The sequence below is a fragment of the Orcinus orca genome, chromosome 7 (genome assembly GCF_937001465.1).
Source record: "Orcinus orca chromosome 7, mOrcOrc1.1, whole genome shotgun sequence".
Taxonomy (NCBI): Eukaryota; Metazoa; Chordata; class Mammalia; order Artiodactyla; family Delphinidae; genus Orcinus; species Orcinus orca.
In genome coordinates this window covers 44,424,945-44,448,470 of record NC_064565.1, presented here as the reverse complement: position 1 = coordinate 44,448,470, position 23,526 = coordinate 44,424,945, and the positions used below count along the sequence as shown (strand labels likewise).

Below are 23,526 nucleotides of genomic sequence, written 5' to 3'. Positions count from 1 at the left end.
TACCTGGGATAAATCCCACTTGAACATGGTGTATGATCCTTTTAATGTATTGTTGGATTAGGTTTGCTAGTATTTTGTTGTGGATTTTTTGCATCTACATTCATCAGTGATACTAGCCTATAATTTTCTTTTTTTGTGATTGTCTGGTTTTGGTATCAGGGTGATGGTGGCCTCAAAGAATGAGTTTGGGAGTGTTCCTTCCTCTGCAGTTTTTTTGGAATAGTTTCAGAAGGATAGATGTTAGCTTTTCTTTAAATGTTTGATAGAATTTGCCTGTGAAGCCATCTGGTCTTGGACTTTGTTTTTTGGGAGTTTTTTCATCACAGCTTCAATTTCAGTACTTGTGATTGGTCTGTTCATATTTTCTATTTCTTCCTGGTTCAGTCTTGTAAGGTTTCACCTTTCTAAGGGTTTTTCCATTTCTTCTATGTTGTTCATTTTATTGGCCTGTAGCTGCTTGTAGTAGTCTATTATGATCCTGTGTATTTCTGTGGTGTCTGTTGTAATTTCTCCTTTTCCATTTCTAATTTTTACTGATTTGGCCCTCTCATTTTATTTTATTTTTTTCTTGATGAGTCTGGCTAAAAGTTTATCAATTTTATCTTTTCAAAGAACCAGCTTTTAGTTTCACTGATCTTTGCTATTATTTTCTTCATCTCAGTTTCACTTATTTCTGCTCTGATTTTTCTGACTTCTTTCCTTCTACTAAGTTTGGGTTTTGTTCGCTCTTCTTTCTAGTTGCTTTATGTGTAAGGTTAGGTTGTTTATTTGCAGTTTTTCATGTTTCCTGAGGTAAGAATCCACTGCTATAAACTTCCCTCTTAGAACTGCATTTGCTGCATCCCATAGGTTTTGGATCATCGACTTTTCGTTGTCATTTGTCTCTAGGTACTTTTTGATTTCTTCAGCAATCCATTGGTTGCTTAGCAGCATATTATTTAGCCTCACATGTTTGTGTTTTTTACAGTTTTTTTCTTGTGTTCAGTTTCTAATCTCATAGTGTTGTGGTTGGAAAAGATGCTTTATATGATTTCAATTTTCTTTAATTTACCAGGGTTTTCTTTGTTGCCCAGCATGTTCTCTAACCTGGAGAAGTTCTGTGTGCAGTTGAGAAGAACAGTGTTCTGCCACTTTGGGGTGGAATGTCCTATAAATATCAAGCCCATCTGGTCTATTGTTGTGTGTGTCATTTAAAGCTTGTGTTTCCTTGTTTATTTTCTGTCTGGATGATCTGTCCATTGGTGTAAGCGGGGTGTTAAAGTCCCCCAGTATTCTTGTGTTACTGTTATGGCTGTTAGCATTTCCCTTATGTATTGAGGTGTTACTATGTTGGGTGCATAAATATTTATAATTGTTATATCTTCTTCTTGGATTGATCCCTCAATCATTGTGTAGTATCTCTTCTAACAGTCTTTATTTTAAAGTCTGTTTTGTCTGATACGAGTGTTGTTGCTTACTCCAGTTTTTCTAAATTTCCATTTGCATGGAATACCTTTTTGCATCCTGTCACTTTCAGTGTGTATGTGTCCCTACCTCTGAAGTGGGTCTTTTGTAGACAGCTTATATACGGGTCTTGTTTTAGTATCCATTCAGCCAGTGTACATCTTTTGGTTGGAGCATTTAATCCATTTACATTTAATGTAATTATCAATATGTATGTTCTTCTTGCCATTTTGTTAATTGTTTTAGATTTCTTTTGGTAGGTCTTTTTCTTCCCTTCCTCTTTTATTATCTTCTCTTGTGATTTGATGACTTCTAGTGTTGTGTTTGTATTCCTTTTTCTTCTTTGTGTGTATATCTATTATAGATTTTTGGTTTGCAGTTACATGAGGTTTTGATATAGCAGTCTATATATATATATACACAAGATTGTTTTAAGTTGCTGTTCTCTTAATTTCAAATGTGTTTCCAATATCCTGCATTTGTATTCTCCTGTTCTCACGATTGCTGGTTTTGATATCATTTGTGTGTGGATGGTTTCCTATGTTTACTAAATGTTTGCCTTTACCAGTGAGCTTTCCCATTCCTAATTTTCTTGTTTAGAGTTGTGGCTTTTTCTTTTTCACCTAGAGAAGTTCCTTTAGCATTTGTTGTAAAGCTGGTTTGGTGGTGCTGAATTCTCTTATTTTTTGCTTGTCTGTAAAGTTTTTGTTTTCTCTGTCAGATCTGAACGAAAGCCTTGCTGGGTAGAATATTCTTAGGTTTTTTCCTTTTATCACTTTAAATATATTTAAAGTGACACTCCCTTCTGGCCTGTAGAGTTTATGCTGAAAAATCAGCTGATAACCTTATAGGGATTCCCTTGCATGTTACTTGTTGCTTTTCCTTTGTTGCTTTTAATATTTTTTCTTTGTCTTTAATTTTTGTAAGTTTGATTAATATGTGTCTTGGCACGTTCCTCCTTGGGTTTATCCTGTATGGAACTCTGCGCTTCCTGGAGTTGAGTGAGTGTTTCCTTTTCCATGTTACGGAGGGTTTTGGCTATAATCTCTTCAAATATATTGTCAGGCCCTTTCTATGTCTCTTCTCATACTGGGACCCCTATAATGCAAATGTTGGTGTGTGTTTAATGTTGTCCCAGAGGTCTCTGAGACTGTCCTCTTTTCTTTTCTCTTTGTTTTGTTCTACAGCAGTGATTTCCACCATTTCTCTCTTCCAGGTCACTTATCAGTTATTATGCCTCAGTTATTCTGCTACTGATTCTTTCTAGTGTATTTTTCATTTCAGTTATTGTATTGTTCAACTCTGTTTGTTCTTTATCTCTTCGTTAAACTGTTTTTGTATCTTCTCGGTTTGTGCCTCCATTCTTTTTCCAAGATCTTGGATCATCTTTACCATCGTTACTCTGAATTATTTTTCAGGGAGATTGCCTATTTCCACTTCAGTTAGTTGTTCTTCCAGGGTTTTATCTTTTCCATTTGTCTGGTGCATATTCCTTTTCCATCTCATTGTGTCTGACTTTCTCTGTTTCCAGTCTCAGTTCCACAGGCTGCAGGATTGTCCTCTTGCTTCTAGTGTCTGTTCCCTGGTGGGTGATGCTGGTCTAAGAGGCTTGTGCAGGCTTCCTGGTAGGAGGGACTGGTGCCTGCCTATCGGTGGGTGGAGCTGGGTCTTGTCCCTCTGGTGGGCAGGCCGTGTCAAGGGGTGTGTTTAATGGACAGCTGTGGGTTCAGGAAGGTTTTAGGCAGCATGTCTGCTGATGGGTGGAGCTGTGTTCCCACCCTGTTGGTTATTTGGCCTGAGGCATCTCAGCACTGAAGCCCTCAGGCTGTTGGGTGGGGCCAGGACTTGGTGACAAAATGGCAGCCTCCTGGAGAGTTCATGCCAATGAGTAGTCCCCTGTACCTCTGCCACCAGTGTCCTCTTTTCCACAGTGAGCCATAGCCACCCCCCTGCTCCCCAGGAGACCAAGAATAGCAGGTAGGTCTGGCCCAGGCTCCTATGGAGTCCCTGCTTTTTCCATGGGTCCTGGTGTATACCCTCCAAGGGTGGAGTTTCTGCGATCAAGCCCCACTGGATTTCAAAGCCAAATGCTCTGGGGGGCTCCTCCTCCCAATGTTAGACCCCCAGACTGGGGAGCCTGATGTGGGGTTCAGAACTCTCACTCCTGTGGGACAACCTCTATGATGTAATTATTTTCCAGTTTGTGGGTCACCCACTCAGTGGGTATGGGATTTGATTATTTTGCACATGGGCCCCCTCCTACTGTCTCCTTGTGGCTTCTTTGTCTTTTAGATGTATCTTTTTTGGTACATTCCAGTCTTTTTTCAAGTCCAGTGGTTATTTAGCAGTTATTTGTGATTTTGGTGTTTTTGTGAGAGGAGGCAAGCTCAAGTCCTTCTACTCTGCTATCGTGTCTCTACTGCCACCCCCCTGCCCCACCCTGACCTCTCCCATTTTTATCTGGACTTTGTCACTGTTGTCCCTACCTCCATAAGCTGGGCTTTATTCCCTGAAGTTTCTCCTAAAAAAGAGCTTCAGTTATTGAGTTGCAAGAATTCACAGGCTGCAGAGTTTTCAGACCGTTCAGACATTTAGAGAGGGGACTTTTCACTGACTTGCACATTGGATTTTATGAAAACACTTCTCCCAGTTTCAACTACTGTTGTTAAATTGGCATAAAACAATTTCTCATGAGTATCTATTGGCAACTCAGGTGTTATCCTGGTCTCATTTCCATCAGGCACCCCATTGCTTCCCTTTTTTCCTACTGCAGTGATTGTATTATCATATGGTCATGAATTTTACCAGTCATATTTTGGGATTGGTGAGAATACCTTGTCACCTAATTTTATTGTTAAAGTTGTCCATCAGTTTTTGGTTTTGCTAACCTGGATGCTCTCTGCCTCAATGGAGGAATTCAAAGAGATTCAAACGGTATGTCACTGCTGCTGCTATTTTTTCAGAATTCCAGAATAGACTCATTTTGGGGACTTCATGAAAAGGAGCCTGTTTTATTCATGACATGTTCTAACTTTTCTAAAAACTGGTTTGATGGTTTCCAGACATGTAATATTAATTGTCCCTTAGAATGCAGCAGGTGCTAAGAGGATATAGTATAGGAACCCAAGTTGAATCTGGTGAGGCTGGCTGGACATGGGTTCTAGGAGACTAGAAATAATTAGGAGTCAGTGGTTTTAGGAAAGCTGTCAGAATGAGACAGGGATGGCAAGCACCACAACCACCACAATAATTATTATTATTTATAATTGTAATTGTATGTGCCATGAACTGTCCCAAGCACTTATGTGTAATAACTAATTCAAAGCCAACCTATTACCCCAATTTTACACATGAAAACATTAAGATACAAAGAGGTTAAGTAGGTTGTCCAAATAAGTTATTGAAAGTTATTATAGTGAGTTTGGGAATTGCCTGGTCCTGCCATCCAGACAGGTAGGCAGGCAGTGTTGTTCAGAAAGGAGGCCTATAAGGAGGATTAAGTTCTAGTTGAATAAAGGTAAATGACAGGTCATCCAGACAGTGGCAAAGACACATGGAACATGAAAGGGGCCTAGGATCAGACCTGAGGAAGCAGGTCAAAAAGGCTAGCAGCAGGGGCTTCCCTGGTGGCTCAGTGGTTGAGAGTCCGCCTGCCGATGCAGGGGACATGGGTTCTTGCCCCAGTCCGGGAAGATCCCACGTGCCGTGGAGCAGCTGGGCCTGCGAGCCATGGCCGCTGGGCCTGCGCGTCCGGAGCCTGTGCTCTGCAACGGGAGAGGCCACAGCAGTGAGAGGCCCGTGTACCGCAAAAAAAAAAAAAAAAAAAGGCTAGAAGCAAAGCGGTTTCCATGCTGAGTGTCTGTCAGACTGTTGGGCCCCGGTCATGAAAATGATTTCTGGCTATCATGACATTGGATACAAATATGGAGTGTCAGGGAACAGGGCTATCAATACCCATCTTAAAAAATTGAGAAGGACATATCATCTGGATAGAGACAGTATCTGAGAGGTTTTTGTGAGTAGTCCTATGATAGCCAGAGTTTTTTAAAAAAATGCATGTACACCTAGAAGGCAGCCTGATGTACATCAGGTTATTCTCAAGTCAATGAGCCTAACAGTGGGAATCTGTAATATTTTCTTCAAACATAAAAAGAGTCACTAGTGTCTTCTGACAGTCTTCAACAAGCAAATCTTAATGCACAATATAAGATACTGGCATACAGGAAAGTTCAAACTATGCATCTCATCTTTTGAGATGCAAAGGATGATCAGATATAGGATGATTTTGCATGATTTTAAAATCAGAACCATTGTAAGAACACTCTGGAACTGAGGTAAATACATATATTCCCAAAGAATGTTATTTAAGCAGAGAAATGAAATTTCAGGAAAGATCCTGATCTTGTCACTGGTGTCATATTACCTGACAACACCAATTGCTTGATCTGCCATTCATTAATCCTGAGAAAAATCTAGGCAAACAAACATGGAGGAACTTCATCCATAGAAACTCCTTACAGAATCCAACCTGTATCAACATAGGTAGAACATATGGGTAGTTCTGCATTCTGAGAAATTCTTGTGACTCATTCCTTATGTTGTGGTATAGCTTTGAATATATGGTGTAGGGCCAGTGTAGTTTTAACTTTGTTGTCTGCTTTGACATTTCTTTGTTTACACATAATCTTTTATTGCCTGAGAACAATCTTTCATGACATAAACTTGGGAGTATTTTTCCCACTTGTGTTTTGATGTTTGAAATCAGCAAGTCTTTTTCTAAATGTTTCTACTCAGTGGTAATATCATTGGTAATGTTCTTACCACTTGCATGGTTTGTTCGTTAGCTTTTGCGCCCTCTGCTGGATTGTAACAGCAAGCAACAATGAGAACTCCAATTCTAAAGAAAGAGTCATAAACTCCCACCCCCACCACCTTTGAACTTCAAAACTAACAGGTAAGCTTCATTCTAAAATAAGAGTCTAAACTTAAACTAGCTTTTTTGGGGCTTTAATTACTCCAACACATGCTTATCTTTCAACTGCACATTATGTTACTCATTATTTTAAATATGTCAACCTCATTTGGTTTCTCTTTACTTTGTAAAGAAGGAAATTGGCACATTTGCAGTGCATTCCAGAGTTTAATGTTAATATTTGCATGTAATTAATTGCTGCAGTGAATATGCATTTAAGTATATTTATTTTCTCTTTACCAAATTATGAATAAATCAGAAGGATGGTTTTACACAGATTTGCAAAATCTATTTAATTAACAAACCCAAGCTGACTTCTCTTATGTAAACCTGGGTTTAGAATGTCCTGTGAGATTTAAAAATTATGAGTATGTGATATCTTAACCTCCTTCAACAAAACAGTAAAGAATACAGAAAACTGAACAATTTCATTTATTTTGGTGGATAACAAAAGCAAACAAGAATCCTAGGAGAATTCATATGCCTAACTGGAATATAGTTTGTTGCAGTTGTTTGTTAGAATTGATTCTAATTTATTTATCAGCAGTGTAAAGAAAAAAATTTTTTTCTATTAGGATACTTGCTCATTTTGTCCATAGGTGGGTTACCCAGCCCAACATTCTTTAAGGTTAACATCTGATGAAGAGTAATATATTCTGCCTGTATATGTGCATATTTAGTTACACTGGGATGAAAATCAGCTACTGGTCCCAAAGAGTTTTGGAAATATCATCATGGGCAGAGAGAATGCCCCCACTTGTGCCAAGTTGTATAAAATGAGGCTTTCTTACTGGTTATCCTATTAAAGGGTCAAGAAGATGGTGAATTTATAAATAGATCTCCTGATTACCAGCAGAAAGGGTAACACTCTCAAGGTTTTAGCCTCTGCATTTGGCAGTAACTGATTTTATCCTTAATCCCTGCAGTCAATAGATGTCTATTTTTAGTTAAATTTGCTCTTTAACAATATTTAAGGAATACAGTGTCAATGTGTGCAAGGATCTTAACTAGCTGATAAGGTTAAAGAATACAAGAGGAGAAGGAAGTGCTGAGGTCAAGCAGGCAGTACAAAATGCAGAGACTAATGTCAAAACGTCTTCCAAGCAACATGTAAATGCAAATACTAAGCCCCAAGAGTTAAAAGTCACTTGGCTCCAGCAATCCTCTTCTCTCCCTTCTTGCCCTCTCTATTCTTGTGTTCTACATAGCTCACATTTTTCCAAAATGCTGGCCTGTCTGAGGCCAAAAATTTAGGGTGAAGCATTACTACTTTAGAAAGCCATTTTTCAATCTTATACTTGAATTAGCTTTTACATTTACAAGATCAGAAGCTGACATGCTAAATATACATAAGCTAAAGGGCTACTTAAGAGAGAATTCAATGCTGCAAGAAGCTCTACTTCCTTATTCCATTATGATCTGCTTACTAAGTCTAAAAGGCATATGCTTCATTAAGCTACTTAATTAAAGGTTTTAGTTCAAAGCAATTGCACAGCTTTTAACTTCCCATTGGAAACTGCATGTAATTCACGGGCTGGGTAAAGTAATATTTCAATTACCTGAGTAAAATGCAAATGTAAGAAATTAAGACAGCTATCTGATATCAATACTGATGATTATTTTGGTGACAATACACGATAATAGAAACTGAATACCATGTTTGCCTCTATCTTGCAATACAACTAGGAAAGTTATAAAGAGAAATTGACATGAAAATATTTATATTCATCAATGCACTGCAATATTAAATATCTAGGCTTTGAAAAACACTGAAACTCAAGGAAATTGTAAATTGTTAAATCCTAACAATTTCATTTGAAATTAAGTGAGGAGAACATATGAATTACTACAAAGAAATAACTTTGTCCTCTAGATAAGTAGCTTTGGACACCTGATACCACTTTGAGACTTTGAGAGATAGTACCTTCATATATAAGGAAAGGTAGTTTTTTACATTTTTAAATTGATGGTTAATGACAGGTAGTAAGAAAGAAAAAGATTTAAGTAAATGACTGTTGTCCATTAACAGTTCATCCCGAACTCATTATCAAAGTGTCCATCAAATTATGTATACATGACTAGGCGAAATTGAATTAGAAAGCAGTGCTTGGTGAATTTGTCCTTCTGTTTCCAAGGAAACAGGTGCAGGATTGCATCTCTTTAGGATGGTTTTAAAGTGGAAAACTGCAGTACGTTAATATTCCAGAAAGTTCAAAACTTAATATATCTCATAGAGTTTTGAATTTATTGGGTTTTTGAAATAGCAGCTTATAGCATGCCTATATACCACATGTTTATTTCTACTTAATTTCTTATCTGTTTGTTTGTTTGATGCTCTTTTGCCATCCCCCCACCCCCATTTCAGTAGAATGGCTTAAGAGTAAAGGTCTTTCCTTATTGACTTTGCATCATTAGCATATAACACAGGTTCTAGTTTAATCTCTTATTTAATAAAAGCATTTTGAATGAATAACATATAGTAATATAATCTATTTTCTCCTTCTAGTTATAAGAAAAAGTGAGCTTTAGTGTCAGACTAAAATGTATTGAATCCTGACTCCAATATTTAATTAGCTCTATGAACATTAGGTCAATCATGTGAACTTTCTCCATACAGGTTCCATATTTAATTGGGGATAATAACAAAACCTAAGTCATGGAATTGTGATTTTTAAATACTGCAATTATTATTAAGCATCTAGCATAATGTTTGACATAGTAAGAAAACAATAAATAGTAGCTATAATTACAATACCTGTAACTACTGGTGCTGCTACTAATTCTTGCTAGGTGGTGTTGTAGATGCTCTCTATCCTCAATCATCACTATAACCTTGTATGATTACCTTCCTGCTGCTGACAGGTACCAGAGAGAAGACCTAGTGCTACTTGAGTCCTAAACTGTGAGGTCAGTATTTAAACCCTCCTCTGCTTGATTCCGAAGCCTGGGGTTTTTTTCAGTACAACGTGCTGCCTCTTCTGGATATGTTTCAAAAATCCTGAAAGGTGTAATCTCTATCTTTAAAAGTTTTTCAGACGATTTCTATAAGATTCATTACAGAAGATAGTTACTTTAAAATCAGTAGGTTGTATAAAGGAATTTTCCCACACTTCATTTTCACTTTTTCAGAAAGTCAATTAATTAGGTTTCTTGCTGTAGTACAGGAAAGCATAAAACTGAATTTTTAACATGGAAGTAAACATCTAGGTTCCATTTCAGAGTCCTGAATCTTGCTCAGGAGTCACCCCGGTGGCCTCAGAGAATTTCCAAAAGCCCTCTTTACTCATGTCTGTCTTGTTATCTAGGCCTTGGTCATCCTTCTTTTAGAAAGAGTTATCAATGTTTACTCATCAGCTGGGTCCATTGATTACCATGGGAGAAATACTCTACTACAAGAATAGAAAATACTACAAGAATAGAAAAACTCCCTTCTTCTAAAGGTACAGTCAGATTCACACTTGATCCAACAAACTTTTCAGTAAAGAAATGAATGTTAGATATTTTGTTGGGGATCTTCAGTAGAACTAGATTATAATAACTCACATGCAAACAGTGTTCCAGTTTAAAAAACACTCATATATTTTATGTACTGAATATAAATAAATCCCTGTGACATTAGTGCTAACATGGGAATACTGCATATTTGAAAACAGCAATGACACCCTCCCAATGAAAACAAAAAAACCGCAAAATACCAGAGGCCCAGGACTAGTCACTAAAGTTACACCTAGAAAGTAGTATATTCAGTGTTATTCCACATGAACCTTTGCACTACAGTATTCAGATTAATGTTGAATAGATGTAAACTGAAAAATTCTATAGAGAGATACTTACCTGGCTGATGAGTAAGTGGAGATTTGGCAAACAGTGCAATGATAAGGCACAGAAAAACAGCCTTTAAAAACAGTTCAGCTAGGAACAAATTGCATTTTTTTTCTTTAATTATTTTCTAGTTAATCACAAGTGATATTTATAGTTATAGAGTGGATAAAGTCATAGATATCTTGGCAAATGCACCAAAAAGTATTAGACTGAATTTTCAGATATTCTACTGTTATGACCTATAAAAATGGCAGATTCAACAAACATAATAAATATTTTTGGAATGCATGTATTATTGCTGTTGAAATGCTTTAATTACAACCAATATTAAATTAGTTTTGATTCTCAAACCTAATCCCCATTAGGTGGGAAATTAACAGTATGGAACATACAATTCATAAAGGAATAATTCTTATTTTGAGCAATTGAATATGTATTAGGAACATATGCTTGTACAGTTATTTTTAAATTTCTAAAGATAATAGATATTTTGTGACTATATTACCCAATCTACAGATTCAATGCAATCCCTATCAAATTACTAATGACATTTTTCACAGAATTTGAACAAAAACATTGTAATTTGTATGGAAACACAGAAAGACCCTGAAGAGCCAAAGCAATCTTAAGAAACATAGAGCTGGAGGAATAAGGCTGCCTGACTTCAGAATATACTACAAAGCTACAGTCATCAAAAGAGTATGGTACTGGCACATATACAGAAATACAGATCAATGGAACAGGACAGAAAGTCCAGAGATAAACCCACGCACCTCTGGTCACCTAATCTATGAGGAAGGAGGCAAGAATATACAATGGAGAAAAGACAGTCTCTTCAATAGTGGTGCTGGGAAAACAGGACAGCTACGTGTAAAAGAATGAACTTAAAACACTCCCTAACATCATACAGAAAAATAAAATGGATTAAAGACCTAAATGTAAGACCAGATACTATAAAAGTCTTAGAGGAAAATATAGGCAGACATAAATCGTAGCAAGATCTTTTTTGATTTACCTCCTAAAATAATGAAAATAAAAACAAACAAATGGGACCTGATTAAACATTTAGCTTTTGCACAGCAAAGGAAACCATAAACAAAATGAAAAGACAACCCTCAGAATGGGAAAAATATTTGCAAATGAAGAGACCCACAAGGGATTAATCTCCAAAATATACAAACAGCTCATGCAGCTCAACATCAAAAAAACAAACAACCTAATCAAAAAATGGGCAGAAGATCTAAATAGACATTTCTCCAGAGAAGAGGTAGAGATGGCCAACAAACACGTGAAAGAATGCTCAACATCATTAATCATTAGAGAAATGCAAATCAAAACTACAATGAGATATCACCTCACACCAGTCAGAATGGCCATCATCAAAAAATCTACAAACACTAAATGCTGGAGAGGGTGTGGAGAAAAGGTAACCCTCTTGCACTGTTGGTGGGAATGTAAACTTATCCAGCCACTATGGAGAACAGTGTGGAGGTTCCTTAAAAAACTAACAACAGAGCTACCATAGTATCCAGCAATCCCACTCCTGGGCATATATCTGGAGAAAACCATAATTTGAAAAGATACATGCACCCCAATGTTCACTGCAGCACTATTGACAACAGCCAGGACATGGAAGCAATCTAAATGTCCATCAGCAGAGGAATGGATAAAGAGGTGGTACGTACATACAATGGAATATTACTCAGCCATAAAAAAGAAAATACTGCCATTTGTAGCAACATGGATGGACCTAGAGATTGTCATACTAAGTCAGAAAGAAAAAGATATCATATGGTAGGGCTTATATGTGGAATCTGAAAAAAGGTACAAATGAACTTATTTACAAAACAGTCACAGATGTAGAAAACAAACTTACGGTTACCAAGGGGGAAAAGGGGGGAGGGATAAATTGGGATATCTAACACACTGCTATATATAAAATAGGTAACTAATAAGGACCTATTATATAGCACAGGGAACTGTACTCAATACTCTGTAATGGTCTATATGGGAAAAGCATCTAAAAAAGAGTGGATATATGTATATGTATGATTCACTTTGCTGTACACCTGAAATTAACACAACATCGTAAATCAAGTATACTCCAATAAAAATTTTAAAAGTCATAGAGAAAGAAGAAATAAAGAAGACAACAAAGGCATTCTTTTCTTCTCTAGATAATAAAGTTAGGGTAGGGTTATTCTCTGAATTGCACATGGTAATTAGAAAAAGTAGCTTTCTGGATGAGTGTGAGTGAAAAACTTTTATTAAAGAAGTGAAAATATTTATAAAAAAATAATATTTTGAAAAAGGATGCTGCAGATCAAGGGTTCTCAGTGTGTCCACAAAGTCTATATGATTTTGATAATAAGATGATAATACTTTTCACTCTCACTTCTCATGAATGTACAAGAAGTCTTCTGTAGGCTACATGGTGTGTTATAATAGACAATATAGAAGCATTTGTAAGAATCCAGCTATCTTTTTTTGACCAGTTTTTAATGCAATTTAAAAATGAATTATTCACTAAATTAATAAATTTTAATTTTAAAGTTTCCAGTTTGTTTCAACATAATAAATATTAATAATTAGAGCCCACATAAATAAAAGCTCTTCATGCTCTTCATGGGTTTACAATAAATTTTAAGTGTAAGTTCCATATGACTAAAAAGTTTGAGAACTTTTTAAAGTTCTCTAAAGAAACAAGAAAATACTATTTATGCCATCTTAAACTATGTTCTTTCTTTTTACAAATCCCAGTGATATACACCTTTATGGTCCTTGTAATTTATGAGAAGTCATTTAAAATAGATCTGATTAAAAACCCTTAAAGCATTTTATTCATGACATAAAAAATAAAAACTTTTGCACAGAAAAGGAAAACATAAACAAGACAAAAAGACAACCCTCAGAATGGGAGAAAATATTTGCAAATGAAGCAACTGACAAAACATTAATATCCAAAATTTACAAGCAGCTCGTGCATCACAATATCAGCATCACAATATCAAAAAAACAAAGAGCCCAATCCAAAAGTGGTCAGAAGACCTAAAGAGACATTTCTCCAAAGAAGATATACAGATTGCCAACAAACACATGAAAGGATGCTCAACATCACTAATTGTTAAGAGAAATGCAAATCAAAACTACAATGAGGTATCACCTCACACCAGTCAGAATGGCCATCATCAAAAAATCTAGAAACAATAAATGCTGGAGAGGGTGTGGAGAAAAGGGAACCCTCTTGCACTGCTGGTGGGAATGTAAATTGATACAGCCACTATGGAGAACAGTATGGAGGTTCCTTAAAAATAAAACTACCATACAACCCAGCAATCCCACTACTGGGCATATACCCTGAGAAAACCATAATTCCAAGAGTCATGTACCACAATGTTCATTGCAGCTCTATTTACAATAGCCAGGACATGGAAGCAACCTAAGTGTCAATTGACAGATGAATGTCTATAGAAGATGTGGCACATATATACAATGGAATATTACTCAGCCATAAAAAGGAATGAAATTGAGTTATTTGTAGTGAGGTGGATGGACCCAGAGTCTGTCATACAGCGTGAAGTAAGTCAGAAAGAGAAAAATACCATATGCTAACACATATATATTATATGGAATCTAAAAAAAAGAAAATGTTTCTGAGGAACCTAGGGGCAGGACAGGAATAAAAATGCAGGCGTAGAGAATGGACTTGAGGATATGGGGAGGGGGAAGGGTAAGCTGGGACGAAGTGAGAGAGTGGCATGGACTTATATATACTGCCAAATGTAAAATCGGTAGCTGGTGGGAAGCAGCCACATAGCACAGGGAGATCAGCTCGGTGCTTTGTCACCACCTAGAGGGGTGGGATAGGGAGGGTGGGAGGGAGATGCAAGAAGGAGGGGATATATGTATACATACAGCTGATTCACTTTGTTATACAGCAGAAACTAACACACCACTGTAAAGCAATTATACTCCAATAAAGATGTTAAAAAAAATATTGAGCTCCTTAGAAATTGCTCCTTTTGCAAAATATATTTATAACTTAACCAAAATAAATAATTCATACCTCGCCAAGTGAGTAATAACGTCTTGGGATCTGGGAGTCCGGATAGATGTTTTCAAGGTACCAAGAAAAGGGCTTACACTTCAGATTTTCTCTTAGTGTTCTTCTGACTGACACATCTCCATAATCCACTTTGACAACACCTGCAATTTTGCAGAGAAACACACAAATCAGCTTGTGCTATTTTCATTTCAGCACTGTTTCACTCTGTTTACTTTGCTATCAGTTTTTTTCTCTATAATTAAAATTTCATCAAATTGAATTGCATATGCAGCTGCTACTACACTGATTTTCTTAGTATCATCCAATTAGTACATTAAATGGATATTAAAAGGTTTTCCATTGGTTATGACTTTTCAAATGCAAATATTTATCACCAAGTACTTGTACTTCCTAGATTGAATAATCAACTAAGTGTAATTTGGTATTAATTTAATATCTCACAATCAAAGCTTAATTGAGCTGTGTGATAATGTGGTTGTTTCTCTTTAATAAAAATTTCAGTAGCTTCACTTTTTATTATTGCTCATATTTTTCCTTTAGTATAATTTATTCACCACTTGTGGATTTCATGAGAAATTTACATAAATATAATCCTCACAGTGGACGGCACATATGTGTTCTAAATTTTCCTTCTTGAATTTTTATTCTATCTAGGTTTACCATAGACCTAATATTTTTTTTTACTGATTTTTTTTCCTATCTTATTTTACAAGTTAGCATAAACCACTTCAAATCCTTGAGTAAGTTAGTAAATATATAAGCATAAAGAAACATAAGTAAATGAAATACACTTACATGTGTATTAAAATTGCTTAATTGTACTTCATATAATAGACTGAATATTTCCATTGAAGATCATAAAAGAATGCTCTTTAGTTGAGAAATTAAAATAACAATGCCACTAATTTTTATATAAAAGATATGGTGACATGAATTGCTCATTAATATTAAAATGACAATTGAAATGACTAAACTGTGATAAGATGACAGTTATTTCTTAGATTATTTTGAAAAGGTCTCTGTTTAACATGTTTAAGACTAGTAAGCAACCAGACTTTGGCACAGGAAGAAAATGGGCCAGTATTTAGTATATTCTATCCCAACCAAACAGCAAAGCCAATTAGTCATTTTGTAAGAAAGGAACAACTGTTTAGGAAATTGAAATGTCTGTAACTAATATCATTATTTGGGTCACTATTTTCAAATGAGGTGATACTCTTGAAGCTCAATCACCTGCCAGTCCTTCCCACCCCCCACCACCCCTGTTTCTTTCAGAATTTTTGTTTTCTCAAAATTAAATGTCTGACTGTTGTTAGAAAGCATTCTGCTGTGCTTAAGCAGCCAAAGTATTTCCTTCTAAAATAAAATATTGATTTTTCTAGCTAGTGTTTGGATGAAAGCAATGTGATCTTTGTGCTTTTTAGACAGATAAATACTTTCTTTCAAAATAATTCTATCCAGAACTTCCAATCTGGAGTGCAGCTTTCAAAAGAAGAGGTTCAAAAACATTTACAAAATAGATCACGAAAAGAATTTCTCTTTGTGTTAAGAGCTACACATATAGTCTTGAAAATCTTATAAAAAGATGCTATTGGACCCAGAAAAAAAAGGCACTGCTGCTTCAAAGGACTTAGTTCAACAGTTAGTTTTACGGTTCTGGTTTCATTTTCAAGGTGGGCAAATTTAATCAAAGTGTCTTATTTATATATCAGTATGCTCCCTTTTCATCATGTTAAGATTTAGTATTCCTGGCTCCAGAATTGTTTCCTAGGAGGCTTTTATGAGCACTTTCCTGATTGGAAGAAAGTTTAAAGGTTCATTTGCATATATTTTACATGAGATAAGAGAAAATGTTAACTGCCCACATCAGATTTTTCAAAGGGTGGTTGGTGGAGAATGATAGAGCTTATTGAGCTTATTACCATTAGAAATGCACAGAAATACTGTGGACTTAATATTTTGGTAAGCATTCCTTTTCCCATCTGTATGGATATTTTCCTACTTAGAGGTAAGATATTCAATATTATGTAAGACACAGAAGTGCTCACCAAACATTCGTCAATTCCTCCACATTTCTCAGAATGCTGCAGTTAGGCAAGAACATCTGACTGGTTCTGACCAATGTCCCTCTGGTTGTAAGAATAGAAGGACTTGTTTGAGACCCATCAGCTCTCTTTTCCTCTGCTACAGCCCTCATACTCCTGTATGTGCAGCTACAAGATGGTGAGACCTTTGTTAGTTTGTGTCAATGAGTGACTATGAAATAGAATCTGAATTAGATTATTCATTTCCATGGCTTAAAATACTATCTCACTTGTTTCCCAAACTCTTTATTGCCAACCCAAACCTCTCTGAAGTAGTTTATCCCATTGTTTACTCAGCAATTTTACTGGGATTTCTAATAGGCGCCTCAAATTTGACATGTCCAACAAGGTCCTCTTGATTTCCCACATGATCCATCTTCAAGGTTCTACATTTCAGTAAGTAGCACAAATATCCACCCATTTTCTCAAGGCAAAAACAAGGGAGTATTCCTTTTATCTCACAGACACATTCAATTCATTAGCAATTCACAATATGGATCTTTCTACTTACTATGGGGTTACATCCTGAAAAACCTATCATAAGTTGAAAATATCGTAAGTCCAAAATGCACTCAATACACCTAACCTACCAAACATTATAGCTGAGCTGAGCCTACCTTAAATGTGCTCGAAACACTTACATTAGCCTGCAAGTGGGCAAAATCATCTAACATTAATCCAATTTTATAAAAAATTATTCAATATCTCATGTACTTTATTGAATATTGTACTGAAAGTGAAGAACAGAATGATTGAATGGATACAGAATAGCTGAAAGTGAAAAACAGAAATGATTGAGTAGATACGAAATGGTTTTAAGTATATCAGTTGTTCACCCTCCTCATTGCACGCTGACTGGGAGCTGGGACTGCCTAGCTTCTCAAGAGAGCATCACACTGCATGTTGCTAGCCAGGAAAAATATCAAAAACTGAAATTTGAGAAGTACAGTTTCTACTGAATACATACTGCTTTCATGCTATAGTAGAGTCAAAAAATTAAGTTGAATCATCATGAGTCAGGGACTATCTGTATATCCCCAGCCCCTCTACCATCCCCATTACCATCCTGGTCCCACTCTCTCTCATCTCTTGCCTAGACTAGCATTGCCGTAGCCTCTTCACTCGTCCTCCTGACATCTGACATTTCTCCATCTATCCTTTATTTACTATTGCCTGCTCCCTAGGCAATATATTTGAAATATAAATAAAATCATGTGCTCCTCTGCTCCAGAGCTTCCAGTAGTTTTCCACTGTGCTAAAAATAATTGACAATATCCTAGCCATGGCCAAAGCTTCTTCATGAAATGACTCTTGGTTATCTCTCTGAATTAATCACCTGTATTCACTTCATTGTAGCAACACTGGCTTTCTCTTTCTCTTTTTCCCCCGTCTGGAAAGGTATTACCCTGGAACTTAGGTGAGTTGTCCTACACTTTGTCCAAATCTTTGCTCAAACTTTACTTCCTCAGGCTCACCCTAACCTTCCTATCTAAATTGATCACCCTTCCTATCATCCTGGTAATGCTCTATCCCTCTATCCTGCTTAATTGTTCTCCAGCACACTTGCTAGTACTTGATATATCACAGGTTTATTCTCTCATTGCCTCCCCAACGAAAACTTTGGACAAATTATTTAATCTCTTGAAGCCTAAGGTATTCTGTCTGATGATATCTTGTACGATGGTGTGAATACTAAATAATATCTGAAAAAGGCATAGTACAGTGTGTGGTATATAATAATTACTGAATACATATTATGTATTTTAATGGACACCTGTTGTTTTTGCCTGCCCAACATCCATTCTGCATTTTGGTAAGAGCATTCAGGTTTTCTTTGGGCAACGATCACAGCCCCACTTTCACTTTGTGTGTCTTGGTGACCGCGTTCCCCTTCCTGCCTTTCCAGCTCCACTGGGATGATAAGAATAAAGGCATTATCACCAATGAATCTTGCTGAAATTCACATTCTGATTCAGGTGGTCTAGAGGTAGGCCTGAGACTCTGGATACCTAACAAGTTCCCAGGGGATGCTGCTGTTGCAGCAGGCCAAATTCTGAATAACACCCAAGACAATCAAAGCAGTCCATTTCTCAGCCTTACTCAACAACCCATCATAATGATTGGCTCAGGAATGGGCATGTGAACTATCTAGGCTAATATACTCTGACAACTTTCTAGGACTGTTAGGAAGTTGAAGCTCTGTTTCTTCTGGAATTGCTAGCTGTAAAGATGATTAAAGCCTGGAGCTGCTGAGGCTACCATATAGAGAATGCCTAAGACAGTGAAGCCAATACAGGAGTAAGAAACAGATGGAAAGAAAAGCAGGCAAAGATAGAGAGCATAAGCCAGGCCAACATTAAGTCAGCAGATATTTATCATGTTCCAACTATATACAGGGCACAGTTTTCTAAGCACTTGGGATACATCAGTGAACAAAAGTATCTTCCTCAATGGAGTTTACATTCTAGGGTAAGGAAACATAAGCAAATAGTAATACATTAGAAGGTGATACATGCTATGACAAAAATAGAATAGGGTGAGGGAAGAAGGTTGCAATAGAAGGAATCAATGAATTATGATTTTTTTCAAAGGCAACTTACAAGAGTTGCAAGTTTTTAAGGTAAGTCTTTCAATGGGACTTGAACAAATGCTGGAGAGGCTCTGACCGAGTTTCATGATGAATTAGAATAAAAAGTATTTTAAGTAACTCTACATTTGCAGGTTTGCTTAATAGGGAAATGATAACATTTATGGGCAGTTATATTTTATTTAATAACCTGTCATTCATCATTTTAAAATCTATTTCACGGTAGTATTGAATTTAGATACATAGAACAATTATGCTTTAATTCTTTAAATAGATAATAGAAGGTCATAATAATCTCAGTTAAGTTCTTCCCAAGTAGATACCTAATAAGCCTAATAGTTCTGGTTACCTATAATCAAAGTACCTGATGACACAATAGCCTGATTATAGATTAAAGTTTAGAGTTTTGTGCATAAGAATACATATTGCAGCATAGCTTAAAGTGGAGAAAATGGGAAATAATTTCCTTCAATAAGAGAATTCTTAGGTAAATCAATGGTATACCTAATTGACAAAATATAATTGCTGTATTGAATTAATTATGTCTGTATAAAATATGGGAAGTGTAAATAAAATATAAAGAACTTTTATTACACTGTCATTATAACTGAGTAGAATGAAAATATATGGAACAAAAATAACTGAAAAATAAAAACAGTACATTCCCTTTGCTACTAAGAAAAAAACGTTAAAAAATCTTTTTCCTTAAGCACAAAAGTTAAAACTGTACAAAGTTTTTATGTACAATGATATATTAATATACTTGTAGATACAATGATATATTAACAATATACTTGCTTATTATAGATATGTATACATAGTTTCAGCTAAGAATTTTTTGATATTTTCAAAATTCCTTATAAAGAGAAAATCGTCCTTATTTTGTTATTTTCTTTGAAAACTTGTCATCAAAAGCTTTTTGAATAAGGATCTACATTTCTTTCTTCTCAAGTGTAATAAAAAGATAGATCATTTTTAAGCCAACTAGGGATTACTGTATTCTAGAGTATCTAAGTACTATATTGTGTCAGATGTTTAGCAGATTAGTTGGAATATTTTTTTTAATTTAAAAATACTCTTTTAATCTGCCATTTTAATTTTTACCCATTCTTAATTTGCATATAAGTTACCCAGGCTCATAACCGTTCATTGGGAAGTCACTGGATAGAACTATATTAAGAGGCTGATGACCCATGCCAGCTAATAATACACAGTGATTATCTGTTAAATTTATCATTTACTATTATTACTTCAATTTTATTTTAACGGAATAAAAATGAGATAATGAATTGTACAAAGATCACAGCTTCTGCTGAGAGCAACAGCACATAGAACAATCAAATATCAGACAACTTCTCAATTTATTTAAGTTTATCTGATCTTTATAGTCAAAAGTGTGGGCAGGTCAGAAGGTGGCAAAGACGGTGGAGTAGGAAGACCCTGAACTCACCTCCCAGAGACAAACCAAAATTATAACTATTTGCATAATAACTATCTATGCAAATGACCAGAAGATTTATTCCAACTGAAGACATAAAGAAGGAACCACATAGTATGATATGAGTCACAGACTTAGAGAACGAACATGGTTACTGGGTGGGGAGAAGGGATAGATTGAGAGTTTGGGATTAACATGTACACACTGCTATATTTAAAATAGATAACCAGCAAGGACCTACTCTGTAGCACAGGGAACTCTGCTCAATATTCTGTAATAACCTAAATGGGAAAATAATTTGAAAAAGAATAGATACGTACATATGTATCACTGAATCACTTTGCTGTACACCTGAAACTAACACAATATCGTTAATCAACTATGCTCTGATATAAAATAAAAATTAAAAAAAAAAGGAACCACAGTAAGATTAGTAGGAATGATGGAGACACAGTATAGTCAGAACCCAAAACTTCAGGGTTGGCAACCCACAAATAGGAGGGATATCACAATTATAGAGGTTCTCTGCAAGGAATGAGGGGTCTGAGCCCCATATTGAGCCACCTAGCCCAGGGTTCCTGCACCAGGAAGGTGAGCCCCTAGAATGTCTGGCTTTGAAGACCAGCAGGGCTTATGTTCAGGAGAGTGGGAAGGCTATAGGAAACAGAGATTTCACTGTTAAAGGGCTCATGCAGAATCTCATACAATCCAAATCAAAGCCCAGAGAGGGTAGTTTGAAAGGAGCCTGGGTTAGACCCATTTGCTGATCTTGGAAAGGCAGGAGACAACTGGGCCTCCTTCTGGGGATGAAGAAGGAGTTGGCCACTGGAGGCAGCCATTTTGGGGGGCTCATTTTACTCCTATAATATTATTGCTGGCAAGTGACATTTTGAAATCCTCCCTCTACCCTGTAAGTGCCAGGGGCCAGCAACAGCCCCAATTCCCCAAGGTATGCAGATAGCTGAGTGGGGACTGGGCCATGCATACCAGCAGGCCAGCACCAGTCCCATGACCCCCGGGCCCCAGAGTCAGCCATGCTGGGATCCAGCCTGGACCATCAGTGGGCTAGCACCAACCCTGACATCCCTGGTCATCAACCAGTCACTCTAAGACCTGGCCCTGCCCACCAGCAGGCAGAAACCAGCCCTGCACCCCACTGGGCTCTGCAGCCAGCCACTCCAGGACCCAATCCTGCTCACTAGGGGGCCAGCAGCCACCACACCAGGCAAGGCCTGGCAATCAACCTGGCTAGGGACCAGCCCTGCCTATGAGCAAGCCAACAGTAGTCGGCTCTGCCACAGCAGAAGGCAACATGCTGCCCGCATAGAGCATAAAGAACACAAAGCTCTAGTGATCAGAGGGGAGTGTGCTGCTGGGCCCCATAGGAAGTCACCTAAATAAGGCCACATTTTAAACACTGGAAGACATAACATCCCTAATGCATAGAAATAAACACAGAAAGTTAGGCAAGATGAGGGTAGAGAGGAGTATGTTCCAAACGAAGGAACGAGATAAAACCATAGAAAAAAGCTAAATGAAGTGAAGATAAATAGTCTACCTGACAAAGGCTTAAAGGGAATAACCATAAAGATGTTCAACAAACTTGGGAAAAGAACAGATGAACTTAGAATTTTAACAAAGAGTTAAAAAATATAAAGACTCAAAATGAGCTGAGGAGTACAGTAACTGAAATAAAAAAATACACTTGAAGGAATCAACAGTACAGAGATGACACAGAGGATACAGTCAGTGGACTGAAAGAGTAGTAGAAATCACTGAAGCTGAACAGAGAAATAAAAAAAGTTTTAAATGCTGATAGTTTAACGACACCTCTGTGAAAACATCAAGTATACTAACATTTGCATAATAGGAGTCCCAATAGGAGAAAGGGTAAGGGAACTTACCTGAAGAAGTAATAGCAGAAAACTTCCCTAACTTGGGAAACAGACATCTAGATCCAGGAAGCACAGAGAGTCCCAAACAAGATGAACCCAAAGAGGTCCACAGCAAGACAATTTATAATTAAAATGGCAAAAATTAGAGATAAAGAGAGCATCTTAAAAGCAGCATGAGAAAAGCAACTAGTAACATTTTTAAAGGAAACTCCCATAAAGGCTATCAGTTGACTTTAGCAGAAACATTGCAGGCTAGAAGGGAGTGGCACACTATATCCAAAGTGATGAAAGGAAAACACCTGCAATAAAGAATATTTTACCTGGAAAGGCTATCATTCGACTTGAAGGAGAGATAAAGAGTTTTACAGACAAGCAAAAGCTTAAGAGAAGACCAGAACTAGAAATATGAAAATTACAAAAGGAAAAATCTCATTGGTAAAGGCAAGCACACAGTAAATCAACCACTTATAAAACTAGTAGGAAGGTTAAAAGACAAAAGTAGTAATATCTATATCCACAATAAGTAATTAAAGGATACATGAAACAAAAAAATGTAAAATATGATGTCAATAACAAACATGAAGGGGGAGTAAAACTGCAGGTTCTTAAAATGCATTAAAACTTAAGAGATCATCAACTTAAAATATTTATATATAAAGGCTGTTATATATGAACTTCATACTAACCACAAATCCAAAACCTAGAATAGATACACACCCAAAACAGAAAGGAATTCAAACATAACACTAAACACAGTCATCAAATCGCAAGGGAAGAGAGCAAAAGAAGAAAGGAACAAAAAACTACAAAAATAACCAGAAAACAATTAACAAAATGGCAGTATGTGCATACCTATCAGTAATTACTTTAAACGTAAAATAATTCTTAAATTTTTTCACTTCATGTTTTTTCCTAAAGTCCACTATAGATACTCTCATACATACTTTCTCGTTAAATCTCTGTAGTATCCCTATCTATTATTATTTTTAAGGATGAAAGAATTGAGACTTTAAAAGGTTAAATAACATGCTCAAGCTTACTTAGAAAATATCAGGAGGAGGATTAGAAGTCATTCACATCCATTTATCACAGTCCAAGCTCTTGCCCACTCTACTAGAATAACATCGAAAAACTGGAGAAACTTTGAAAAACCTGTACAGAGATATCTTTCCCTGGATGGTGGTACATGACATGGTAATGTAGGATCCACTTGGCAAAT

At 36.4% G+C, this 23,526-nt stretch overlaps 1 protein-coding gene across 6 annotated transcripts in view; it reads right to left on the bottom strand.

Moving 5' to 3' along the window:
* Nucleotides 1-23,526, bottom strand: part of GALNT13 (polypeptide N-acetylgalactosaminyltransferase 13) — a 561,510-nt gene that overhangs the window by 52,672 nt on the left and 485,312 nt on the right. For all 6 annotated transcript variants that reach the window (XM_004276801.4, XM_033400037.2, XM_049712719.1 and 3 more), the window contains one exon: nt 14,304-14,443. In XM_004276801.4, the coding sequence (XP_004276849.1) occupies nt 14,304-14,443 (140 nt within the window). The remainder of the gene's footprint in view (nt 1-14,303; nt 14,444-23,526) is intronic.